Here is a 13,551-nt window from a genome sequence, read left to right on the forward strand (position 1 = left end):
ATTCACCACAGCTCCATGCACAAGGGAATCTTCAGAGGGTTGGTTCTTGAGATCGGCGGGGGTCCAGGTAGTTGTCCCCCCCTTTACCCCCAGCAATTCAATCACTGCCCAGTGCCAACTTGTGCAATGATTGCATCAGTGGCAAAAAATATTTTTTAAGGTTATGTTCACACGTTGGGTTTCTGCAGCATTTTTTTATGCTAATTTTCAGCAGTGGTTTACAGTACCAGCAAAGCCTATGAGATTTCAGAAATCTCATGCACACATTGCGTTTCTTTTTCCTGTTTTGTCACAGAGCTGCGTTTTTGAAAAATGCAGCATGTCACTTTCAGCGTTTTTCACCCCATTGAAAGCAATGTGTAGTGCATAAATAAAGCTGCAAAAAATGGAGGTGTCAGGTTTTGCTGCGTTTTTGGTGCCATAACCTGATGAAGTTTAATCAGATAATTTTTTAAGCAGTAAACTTTATCAGCATGCATAAGAGACAAATGTACCCCGACAAAAACTCGATTAAAAAAAAGCACCAAAAATGCACCAAAAAACGTGGCACTCAGTAAAACTTGCTTTTTTGATGTTGCTTCTTTATTGCCAAGAAAGGTTTTGCATGCGTAAAATGTTTCAAAGTGTGAACACAGCCTAAAGTAAATACAGAAGACTCTTCTCTTAGCAAAAAACAGTCCAAGTCATCAGATGGAGAACAAAAAACCATGATGGACGTTTCCCTATCAAACAGAACCTGAGAAACAGACACATGGTATGAGTGATGTCTGATCTTTTTCACAGATCCATAGACTTGCAATGGTGACGTTGCTCTGCTACTCAGATCAATATCGGACATGTCTCCATGCTTTTGTGCAGACCAGCAATTTTCCACATCACTGTAGTTTTATGCCATAAGGCTGCAGTCCCACATCCATCTGAAATGCCCATGTGCCGCCTGACTACCGGCCAGCACACAGACCCATAGAGCACAATACATGTAATCACACATGGTTACAATCACGGATCCGAGAGCCGCATAGCAGATCTATGCTGTCCTCCTCCATCTCCTGCGTTTTACAGTAGCTGTAAAGTGAAGGACATCTCTGAAGTCGCATGCACATGTTGCTTCTTATTTCCATGCAGATTTGCAGCAGCTTCAATCTGCAGCATGTCTATTCTCTCAGCCTTTTTCACCCATTCATTCGCAAAACAAAACAAAAAAAAAAAGGGAATTTTACGCAGCCTATTTCTTGTCAACACTCCAGAATTTGCAGAAGATTTTTCTACTGCCAACCCTGCAGGTGTGCATATTCCCTAGAGGTGTGCGCATAGAACGGCTTTCAGTTTTTCCAAGCAGAAGACGCTTCTGGAAATGCTGGTACTTTTTTTTCCCTGAGGTGTCTTTTCAGTCATTTTGCCAAGTCTTTACTGCTGCGATTTTCTTTCCCCAATTTATGAACTAGTAAGCAGCCGCCTGCTGAGCGGTCTGGTCACTTTGCTTCTTCGCAATGATGGGCCGAGACTCTGAGCCGCCACCATTTTGCTGAACATCACTGGGAGATGAATGTACACAAGCACTGCCAGAAGCACAGGCGATGCTAGCGCGAACTCTAAGGCTATGTGCACACGTTCAGGAATTCATGCAGAAAATTCCTGACAATTCCGGACATTTTCTGCATGAAATCCGCAAGAAAACCGCGTGCGTTTTTGCCGCGGTTTTTTCCGGACACTTCCCAATGCATTTTGGAGTGGGAAATCCGCAAAAAAAACGCAAAAAGATAGAGCATGTCCGGATTTTGTGCCTGATGCGTTTTTTTTGCGGAAAAAAACGCATCATGTGCACAAAACATGCGGAATTCATTCTAAATGATGGGATGCTTATTGTATGCGGGTTTTTTGCGGTTTTATAGCGTTTTAATCGTGAAAAAACGCGAAAAAAAACGCGAAAAAACCGGAACGTGTGAACACAGCCTTAAAAAGGAGGCACGTACAAACGCAGAGGGGCTGCAGCAGAGCCGAAGACCTTGCCCACCATCCTGCCCCGATGCACAAAGAGGATATTGCACCAAAACTTCTACACCATGTTCCAAATTATTATGCAAATGACATTTTTCTCGGATTTTCCTAAATGGTCGGTGCAAATGACAGTCAGTCTAATAAAAGTCATCACCCGTATACATCGAATTTTATTGAAGAAACCTCCCAATGATAACAGTATAATCTCCAAAATGAATAAAAACTCAAAATGCACTGTTCCAAATTATTAGGCACAGTAGAATTTCTAAACATTTGATATGTTTTAAAAAATGAAAATGCTCATTTGTGGATTTTGCAGCATTAGGAGGTCACATTCACTGAACAAAAAAGCTATTTAACTCCAAAACATCCTACCAGGCCAAGTTACATGTTACCATAGGACCCTTCTTTGATATCACCTTCACAATTCTTGCATCCATTTAACTTGTGAGTTTTTGGAGAGTTTCTGCTTGTACGTCTTTGTATGAAGTCAGAATAGCCTCCCAGAGCCGCTGTTTTGATATGAACTGCCTCCCACCCTCATAGATCTTTTGCTTGATGATACTCCAAAGGTTCTCTATAGGGTTGAGGTCAGGGGAAGATGGTGGCCACACCATGAGTTTATCTCCTTGTATGCCCATAGCAGCCAATGAGGTATTCTTTGCAGCATGAGATGGTGCATTGTCAGCATGAAGATGATTTTGCTCCTGAAGGCACGTTTCTGTTTTTTAGACCATGGAAGAAAGTTGTCAGGCAGAAACGCTATTTACTTTACAGAGGTCATTTTCACATCTTAAGGAACCTTAAAGGGCCCCACCAGCTGTTTCCCCATGACTCTGGCCCAAAAAATGATTTCTCTTGTTGCGACATGGTAGTCCTCCACCAACCATCCACTCATCAGTAAACAAGACTGTTTGAAAATTAGTCTTCATGTATGTCTGGGCCCACTGTACCTGTTTCTGCTCATGAACACTGTTTAGGGGTGGCCGAATAGTAGGTTTATGCACCACAGCAAGCCTTTGAAGGATCCTACACCTTGAAGTTCGAGGGACTCCAGAGGCACCAGCAGCTTCAAATAACTGTTTGCTGCTTTGTAATGGTATTTTGGCAGCTGCTCTCTTAATCCAATGAATTTGTCTGGCAGAAACCTTCCTCATTAAGCCTTTATCTGCATGTACTCTGTCTGTGCTCTGTTTCAGTCACAAATCTCTTCAAAGTATGATGGCCACAAAGTTTTTGTGAAATATCTAATTTTTCATACCTTGTCCAAGGCATTACACTATTTAACGCTTTTCAGCAGCAGACAGATCCTTTTTATTTCTCATATTGCTTGAAACCTTTGGCCTGCTTAATAATGTGGAACATCATTTTTAAGTACCGTAGTTTTCCTTTAATTAGAATCACCTAGAAAACTAATTATCACATGTGTTTAAGATTGATTTCAGTGATCTATTGAGCCCTGAGACACAATACCATCCACGAGTTTATTTGAAAAACAAAACAATTAAATCTTTATGACACAAATCCAATTTGCATAATAATTTGGAACACAGTATAATATGAAACAAGACCCAGACTATGGATTTCTTCCCTGCAGGAATCTATTACATCAGTATATTAGCGCCATTATGGCCATAACTTTACTGAAACATACTAAATTGTGATGACAGGCTCCTTTCAATGACATGGCGGATGACGCAGACGGTGAAGGGTTAATAAGATGGGAGGGTTAACGGCCGGGAGGGAAAGCGCAGACGGTAATGGGTTAGCGGACGGGTCGGATGACGCAGATGGTGATGGGTTAGTGGCCGGGAGGGATGGCGCAGACGGTGATGGGTTAGTGGCCGGGAGGGACGGTGAAGATGGTGATGGGTTAGTGGACAGGAGTGACGGCGCAGACGGTGATGGGTTAGTGGACAGGAGTGACGGCGCAGACGGTGATGGGTTAGTGGACGGGAGTGACAGCGCAGACGGTGATGGGTTAGTGGACGGGAGTGACGGCGCAGACGGTGATGGGTTAGTGGACGGGAGTGACGGCGCAGACGGTGATGGGTTAGTGGACGGGAGTGACGGCGCAGACGGTGATGAATTAGTGGACGGGAGTGACGGCGCAGGCGGTGATGGGTTAGTGGACGTGAGTGACGGCGCAGACGGTGATGGGTTAGTGGCCGGGACAGACGGCGCAGATGGTGACGGGTTAGTGGCCGGGACGGACAGCGCAGATGGTGACGGGTTAGTGGCCGGGACGGACGGCGCAGACGGTGACGTGTTAGTGGCCGGGAGGGACGGTGCAGATGGTGATGAGTTAGTGGCCGGGAGGGACTAGTAAATAGAAAGGGGGCACCACAGAAATACAGGGATCCAACCTGGTCTATACTATGAACAACAGTACAGAGAAGAACAACAAGGAATAGACCATAAAGAGGGGATCACCTGAGGCATGGATCAAGTATAAAAATACAAATTTTATTTATATAGCACAAAAGAACACAGAAAACCACACGGAGCACAAGTTAAAAATATTAAAATTGGTCACACATGTGACCTACATGCAATACCAAATGGCCCATAATAAAGCCAGGTTAGTGGCCGTGAGGGACGGTGAAGCCGGTGATGGGTTAGTGGATGGCACAGATGGTGATGGGTTAATGGCCAGGAGGGATGGCGCAGACGGTGACGGTTTAGTGGCCGGGAATGATGGCGCAGATGGTGATGGGTTAGTGGCCGGGAGGGACGGTGATAGGTTAGTGGCCGGGAGGGACGGTGATAGGTTAGTGGCCGGGAGGGACGGTGATAGGTTAGTGGCTGGGAGGGACGGCGCAGACGGTGATGGGTTAGTGGCCGGGAGGGACGGCGCAGACAATGATGGGTTAGTGGCCGGGAGGCACGGCGCAGACGGTGATGGGTTAGTGGCAGGGAAAGATGGCGCAGACGGTGATGGGTTAGTGGCCGGGAAAGACGGCGCAGACGGTGATGGGTTAGTGGCCGGGAGGGACGGTGAAGATGGTGATGGGTTAGTGGCCGGGAGGGACGGTGAAGATGGTGATGGGTTAGTGGCCGGGAGGGACGGTGAAACGGTGATGGGTTAGTGGATGGCGCAGATGGTGATGGGTTAATGGCCAGGAGGGACAGCGCAGATGGTGACGTGTTAGTGGCTGGGAGGGACGGTGCAGATGGTGATGGGTTAGTGGCCGGGAGGGACGGTGCAGACGTTGATGGGTTAGTGGCCGGGAGGGACGGTGAAGATGGTGATGGGTTAGTGGCCGGGAAAGACGGCGCAGACGGTGATGGGTTAGTGGCCAGGAGGGACGGCGCAGACGGTGATGGGTTAGTGGCCGGGAGTGACGGCGCAGATGGTGATGGGTTAGTGGAAGGGACGGATGGCGCAGACGGGGACGGGTTAGTGGACGGGACAGATGGCACAGACGGGGACGGGTTAGTGGACGGGAATGACGGCGCAGACGGGGACGGGTTAGTGGACGGGAATGACGGCGCAGACGGGGACGGGTTAGTGGACGGGTTAGTGGACGGGAATGACGGCGCAGACGGGGACGGGTTAGTGGACGGGAATGACGGCGCGGACGGGGACGGGTTAGTGGACGGGAATGACGGCGCAGACGGGAATGACGGCGCAGACGGGGACGGGTTAGTGGACGGGAATGACGGCGCAGACGGGGACGGGTTAGTGGACGGGAATGACGGCGCAGACGGGGACGGGTTAGTGGACGGGAATGACGGCGCAGACGGGGACGGGTTAGTGGACGGGAATGACGGCGGGGACGGGTTAGTGGACGGGAATGACGGCGGGGACGGGTTAGTGGACGGGAATGACGGCGGGGACGGGTTAGTGGACGGGAATGACGGCGGGGACGGGTTAGTGGACGGGAATGACGGCGGGGACGGGTTAGTGGACGGGAATGACGGCGGGGACGGGTTAGTGGACGGGAATGACGGCGGGGACGGGTTAGTGGACGGGAATGACGGCGCAGACGGGGACGGGTTAGTGGACGGGAATGACGGCGCAGACGGGGACGGGTTAGTGGACGGGAATGACGACGGGGACGGGTTAGTGGACGGGGAAGATGGCGCAGACGGGAATGGGTTAGTGGACGGGAATGGGTTAGTGGACGGGAATGACGGCGCAGACGGTGATGGGTTAGTGGACGGGACAGATGGCACAGACAGTGATGGGTTAGTGGGAGGGGGGAATGGCGCAGACGGGGACGGGTTAGTGGAGGGGACGGATGGCACAGATGGTGATGGGTTAGTGGACGGGAATGACGGCGCAGAGGTCACGTACCAGGCGGATGAAGCCGAAGCCCCGGTCCCGGTTGATGAACATCTCGCTGGGTTCCCCGAACTTGTCGAACAGCTTCTTGAAGTCCTCCTCCGTGATGTCGGTCGGCAGGTTGCCCACGAACAGGCGGCAGCGCTGAGTGTAGCTCTTCTCCCCGGGCTTCAGGAAGCTCTTGATATCGATGGTCACCCCCCGCTCTTCCTCCCCTTCGTCCATCCTAGGCGGCATCAGAGCCGGGTCTCCCTCCTCCAGCTCCTGGCCTCGCCTGTCACCCCTCCCCGGCAGCATCATCTGCTGCTGTGGGGGGGAGATCATGTTGTTGCTGTTTCTCCCATAGTTCTTCTCGATACGCACTTGTTTCAGGTTCCTGTTCGCCATTGCCGTTCACAACAACAGAGGCGCCTGACACCGCAGAGAGGCAGCTTCAAAATGGCGTCGTGAAAATTTTTCCGAGGGCCGATGACGTCACGCCTCCAGGACCACCTCAGCCGGCCTTACGATTGCTAGAGGTCGACCGTTCGCTCGCTCCTTGCCTCCGCGCACGTCAAAGCGGCGGCCATTTTTCTGTAGAGCACAACCTATTCTGATACCTTGTAACGGTCTCCAGTAAAATGGGTGGGGGCGAGGACGACACACGTAAAGCAGTAACCAGTGTGCTGCCTGTGACGTCAGAGCCGTACTGCGGCGGCTGCCTGTGCATTGGGCTGTGTGGTGTGGGGCACGTGGAGCGCAGGACGGCAGCCATGAGGCTATGCGGGGTCTTCTCACAACGCCCAGAGAGAGAAGCCACCAGTATCGGTCATTGTTATTCTCTGTCAGACCCTTGCGCTCTTATTTTCCCTCCATCTTCCCAGATTTTACCATTGTGCAGGATGAGTTGTAGTTTTGATATCATTTTTCCATTCAATGTACTGGACAATGGGGGAGGGGAGGGTCAGAGAGTTGTAAGGAGACAAAAATGGTGGAACTAGTAGCTACAGCGTGGTCATGATCTGTATGCTCTCCCCAGGACTGTGGGGTTTCCTCCAAGAACATACTGATAGTGTCATTGGGGCTCAGAAACTCCCTGTCTGCAAAAGAAAACACACAAAACCATCAACAGGAAAACAAAAGCCCTGCTTCTCAGAGTATGGAGACAGAGGATGCTTTCTTTGTAAGACAAATCCAAAACCAGCCTAATAAATGGAATATCCCTCAGCCGTGTCGACACACGCCAGCGAGAAGGTCAGAGCCAAAGAAAAGGATTATTATTATTTCACCCTTAAATAAGGGCCATCTGATTCACACCGGTTTCTTCACAGAATGATTGACCTCACTAATTGATCTCCAAACTGCTATTATTTTGAACAAACCCCTTCAATTAATTATTCTAATACAGACTCAAAAATATGCAGATAATGAATGCTCAGTCTGTTGGTTTTCTTACAGTCTACTGCACCAACTGGTAAAGCTCCATACTTTCCCTTCTCTAGGAAGTTCTGCCCCCAGTGGCTTTTGTACTCTAACTAGATGGTGGCCCGATTCTAACGCATCAGGTATTCTATGCATGTCCACGTAGTATATTGCACAGCGACGGAGTATACAGCACAGAGCCATGTAGTATACAGACTTAAAATAAACCTATGCTCACCCTCCGTTGAAGTCCTGGCCATGTGTGCGGTGCACGCGGCAGCTTCCGGTCCCAGGGTTGGTATGACCGTGACGTCATGGCAGGTCTTTCTCGCAGGACTTGTGATAATGTCGCGGTCACATGACCGTGACGTCATGGCAGGTCCTTGTCGTATACCATCCTTGCCACCGGAACCTGCCGCTTGCATGGAGTGGTCACCGGAGCGTCGCGAGGAGCTGGAAAGGCACCGGAATGTCAGTATATGATGATTTTTTTTTTTATTATTATTTTTAACATTAGATCTCCTGCTGAGAATCGTACGTCGTAGCAGATCGTTTGGAACATTCTTTCGTCGCTGGATCTCCCGCGGTCATCGCTAGATCGGTGTGTGTGACACCGATCTAGCGATGCGTTCGCTTGTAACCAGGGTAAACATCGGGTTACTAAGCGCAGGGCCGTGCTTAGTAACCCGATGTTTACCCTGGTTACCAGCGTAAAAAAAAACAAACAGTACATACTTAAATTCCGGTGTCCGTCAGGTCCCTTGCCGTCTGCTTCCCGCACTCACTGACTGCCGGCCGTAAAGTGAAAGCAGAGCACAGCGGTGACATCACCGCTGTGCTGTGCTTTCGCTTTACGGCTGGCAGTCAGTGAGTGCGGGAAGCAGATGGCAAGGGACAGACACCGGAATGTAAGTATGTACTGTTTGTTTGTTTTTTACGCTGGTAACCAGGGTAAACATCGGGTTACTAAGCGCGGTCCTGCGCTTAGTAACCCGATGTTTACCCGGGGACCTCGGCATCGTTGGTCGCTGGAGAGCTGTCTGTGTGACAGCTCTCCGGCGACCACACTACGACTTATCAACGATCAGGGCCAGGTCATATCGCTAGTCATGATCGTTGGTAAATCGTATAGTGTGACGGACCACATAGTGGAGGGGATTTCAAGAAATCCCATCTTCACTATGCGTTAGAAGACGCCTGCGGCTCCCTGTGTAAACGGACATGCGACATGTCTTTCCAGACTGCAGCATGTCTATTTATGTTGCGGAGACACTTAGTCTCCGCAGCATAAATTTCCCATAGACTATTATTAGATGCAGTAAAACCACATTATCTTTATAGTCTGAAAAGATGCGCCGCATGTCCGTCTCTGCGGGTGAGCCGCGGGCTTTCGTGCACACATGGTGGGTATGGAATTTCTTGAAATCCCATCCACTATGCTGTAACATCTGGGCGCTGCAGGTTGAATGCTGTAGATGTACGCAGCGTCCAACCTGCAGCATTTACTGACCGTGGGAACATATCCCAATATATCTGCAAACGGGAAATCCCTTTTTTTTTTTCCTTCCCAGAAGTCAACTTTCAATTAGCTTTATTTAAAGTGACAAAAAAACGCAGGTGACCTGCCAGTGACCTCAGATGCAAATTTGGTGCAGATTTTACCTGCGTCAAATCCTGAACAAACACTGAGCCATTCCTGACCGTGGACACATACCCTTCGGGTATGTGTCCACGTTCAGGATTACATCCGGATTACCTGCGGATTGAACGCTGCGTACAGCCGCAGCGTTCAACCCGCAGCGTCCAGATGTTGCAGCATGGCAGAGATGGAACCTGCTGCTGAGTAATGATGGACTATATGGCGGTATAACGTGGATACACACACGGGTTAGTTTCACCCAGTATGAAGGAAGCGAACCCTGTTGCGTCACAGGGACGCAGGAACCGCACAAAGAGCGCAAGCAAGGAGTCACAGAACTCTGTCCAAAGACTCGGGGAAAGAGTTCCTCTAGATCTCTAGCGCTCAATACCGTTACTGGGGTGTCAGAGTTCAACAGAAATAATCATTAAATGCACAAGAGTGCGTGCAGTGCCGCTCTGGCGGATGCCACTAATCACCCAGACTTTGGCCAGGAAAGTGCTCTATTAGTGCACGGCGCCGCACTGGCGGTCACTGCAATCAGACGCTGTATCGTGTGCTAGATGTGTAGGTAACACTGTCGGGCGCTAGATAGCATCCATTATTCGCGAGCAGTCAAACACTAGAAAGGGGCTGATTAATGAGCAACAGTCACACATCTGCACACACGTTATCAAGTATACACTAGCGCATGGCCGAGCGAACCTTTTATAGCAGCAGTGCTACGGGACCTCCCAGATGGTCCTATAGGAGCCGCAACAGGACCCCCCGAGCATGTGACCCCCGACCTCCAGTGGGAGGTCGTCCCGTGGCCATGCTCAGTATGGGAAAAGCCGGACTTAGTCTCAGAAAGACCTGCTCGCTGCTGATCAGAGCTGGCTACAAAGGCAGAGCCTGGAAGGGCAGCAGTAACCAGTCGCACAGTATCAGCTCGAGCCAGACGCTGGGACTGACGTCTCTGCTGAACAGGCTCCACTGCGGCTGGAGAAGAATGGGAGACCGCAGCGGAGATGGTTCGAGATTCCCCCTGTGCAAAGGCGGGAACTCGACACCTAACATTACCCCCCTCCCTGGGCCCTCGCTACGTTCAAAGGCTGCAATGAGCAGCGGAGCCAGAATGTGCTCTACAGGTTCCCAGGTTCTGTCCTCTGGGCTGTGACCCTTCCAGTCCAACAGATAGAAATTTTTGCCACATACCACCTTGCACCCCAAGATAGCGTTCACCTTATAATTGTCTGTGGACAAACCCGATGTCCTGGCAGATGACTCGGAAAACCGGGACATGTAAACAGGCTTTAAGAGGGACACATAAAAGGTGTCGTGATACCCAGGCGTGGAGGAAGAGCCAGACGGTAGACCACAGGATTAACCTGTTCCAGAACCTTGAAGGGACCTAAGTAGCTAGGCGCAAACTTAGTGGACTCAACTCGCAGCCTGATATTGCAGGCGGAGAGCCACATAAAGTCGCCATGAGCAAAGGTCGGAGCTGGGCGCCGATGTGCATCGGCAGAGACCCTCATTCTCTCCTTGGAGGCCCGGATTGCATCCTGTGTGCGGTCCCAGATGCCCCGTGCTTCCACTGCCCAGTCTGCCACCCTAGAGTCGGTGGAAGACAAGGGCATGGTCACAGGAACCCGCGGATGCTGGCCGTAATTATGGAGGAATGGGGTCTGCCCAGTGGAGTCGGTTACAGCGTTGTTCAAGGCAAACTCTGCCCACGGAAGCAGGGATGCCCAGTCATCCTGCCTGGCCAAGACAAAATGTCGTAGGTATGTGACCAAGGTCTGGTTGGCCCTCTCTACCAACCCATTCATCTCGGGATGGTACGCTGAAGAGAGATTCAGCTCAATACTAAGGCGACAAAGCTCTCTCCAGAACCGAGACACAAACTGGGGACCCCGGTCACTGACAATCTTATCAGGCATACAGTGTAAGCGGAAGACATGTTTGACAAACAACGCCGCCAAGGCCCGTGCAGAAGGTAACCATGAGAGAGACACCAAATGCACCATTTTAGAGAAATGGTCGGTAACTACCCAAATAATGGTGCAGCTATGGGACTTGGGTAAGCCAACCACAAAGTCCATCCCGACCATCTCCCAGGGCCTATCAGCCACCAGTAGGGGGTAAAGTAGCCCAGCAGGCCGTTGTCGAGAAGACCTATTCTTGGCGCAGGAGACGCACGCCCGAATATAGTCTTCGACGTCATGGGCCATATGCGGCCACCAGTACATCCTCGCCAGAAGCTCTGATGTCCTCTTGATCCCGAAATGTCCACCCAACCTGGACGAGTGAGCCCAAGAGAGAACCTCCGGTCGCAAATTAGATGGCACTAAAGTCTCGCCCAGGGGCACAGACTAGCGACACCAGAGCCACAGTTCTCAGACTCTCGAAGGGGACAATTATCCGAGGCTCCTCCTCCTCTGATGACACCACGGAGCGGGAGAGAGCATTGGCGCGAATGTTCTTCTCCCCGGACAGGAAATGAAGGGTGAAGTGGAACCGGGAGAAGAACAGGGACCATCTAGCATGGCGAGAATTTAGCCGCTGGGCTGTTTGCAAATACACCAAATTGATGTGGTCAGTGTAAACTTGGAAGGGAAAGCGAGCTCCCTCCGGGAGGTGTCTCCACTCTGAAAAGGCCAACTTCATTGCTAGCAACTCCCTGTCCCTGATGGAATAATTCCTCTCCGCTGGAGTGAAGGTCTTGGAGTAGAAGTAAGGATGCTTCCGAACTTGAGCGTCCTTTTGGAAGAAGACCGCTCCAGCACCGACGGATGAGGCATCCACCTCAATAATGAAGGGCTTATCTACATTGGGACGATGCAGAATGGGACCGCTAGCAAAATGGGACTTAACGGATAAGAAGGCCTTGGAGACTTCCTCCGACCACAATTTGGGATTTGCACCCTTCTTGATGAGGGCTACCAAGGGAGCTACCAAAGTGGAGAAGTGGGGAATGAACATGCTAATTAATGAACCCCATAAAGCGCTGCACCGCTTTGAGAGAATGAGGTTCCTGCCAGTCCATCACTGCTTGTAGCTTGGCAGGATCTATAGCTAATCCCCGGGCTGAGACGATATAACCCAGGAAAGGCAAGGACTTCTGTTCAGACACTTCTCCAACTTTGCATAGAGGGAGTTTGCCCGTAGGAGGTCGAAGACTCTGCAAACATCTCTCCAGTGGGAATCTATATCTGGAGAGTAGATGAGAATATCATCCAGATAGACTACCACCGAGGTGAAGAGCATATCCCGGAAGATGTCATTCACAAAGTCTTGGAAGACGGCTGGGGCATTACAGAGCCCAAAGGGCATCACCAGATACTCATAGTGCCTATCCCTGGTATTAAAAGCCATCTTCCATTTGTCCCTGTCATGCCCTCAGCTGCAGGTCTGGTCTCCGCTGCGAAGGGAGACTGGCACCTTTCACACAGCTCCACTGGTACTACTCACCCTGTCCGTGGCTCCAGACGATCAGCGGCTCCTTTCTCTGCTAAGAACCTGCATCCTCTTGGCAGGTCTCCTGAAAATGATCTTAGGAGGTGCGCCCCGCTTCCTGCACATACTTAAAACAGCAGAGCACCTGTTCTCTATTAAGGCTCTCTGTGCTATGATGCTCTGTGCATAAAAGGCATCCTCCCATTATGGGAGGTGCCTGGGCAATGTGTTTATTCTGTTGTTTGTGGCCTTCTGCTCAGGCCACACTCTGCTGTGCTATGCTCTGCAAAGTGTAGTTTATTACTATTACTTTCGGTTTTCGAATTCCTCTTCCTGCACATACTTAAAACAGCAGAGCACCTGTTCTCTATTAAGGCTCTCTGTGCTATGATGCTCTGTGCATAAAAGGCATCCTCCCATTATGGGAGGTGCCTGGGCAATGTGTTTATTCTGTTGTTTGTGGCCTTCTGCTCAGGCCACACTCTGCTGTGCTATGCTCTGCAAAGTGTAGTTTATTACTATTACTTTCGGTTTTCGAATTCCTCTGTCTCCTCAGAATCCTCCGCTGGCAATTCCCTATTCTGGATCCTTCTGGACTCTCCGGTTTCCACTCCAGGCTGACTAAGCTGCTCCTCACGGAACCATCCAGATATTGCTGCCGGCTGGATCAGCCTGTCCGAAACTACACAGAGCTTCCAGGATTCTCTTCACTGACAGAGCCTGAATTCCACTGTCTTGTTAATACGGTCTGTATGGGTCGTCCCTCTGGTCCGGGTACTGCGGC

At 50.5% G+C, this 13,551-nt stretch overlaps 1 protein-coding gene across 4 annotated transcripts in view; it reads right to left on the minus strand.

Annotated features, from left to right (window-relative positions):
* Positions 1 to 6,875, minus strand: part of PSPC1 (paraspeckle component 1) — a 159,246-nt gene extending 152,371 nt beyond the window's left edge. For 2 of the 4 annotated variants that reach the window (XM_069759094.1, XM_069759092.1), the window contains exon 1: positions 6,299 to 6,760. In XM_069759094.1, coding sequence (XP_069615195.1) covers positions 6,299 to 6,673 — 375 coding nt within the window. In that variant the 5' untranslated portion in view covers positions 6,674 to 6,760. Of the gene's footprint in view, positions 1 to 6,298 lie in introns of all 4 variants that reach the window. The other 2 variants (XM_069759091.1, XM_069759093.1) reach the window with 2 other exon arrangements.
* Between the last annotated feature and the right edge of the window lie 6,676 nt (positions 6,876 to 13,551).

The sequence above is a fragment of the Ranitomeya imitator genome, chromosome 3, assembly GCF_032444005.1.
Source record: "Ranitomeya imitator isolate aRanImi1 chromosome 3, aRanImi1.pri, whole genome shotgun sequence".
In the NCBI taxonomy this organism is placed as follows: Eukaryota; Metazoa; Chordata; class Amphibia; order Anura; family Dendrobatidae; genus Ranitomeya; species Ranitomeya imitator.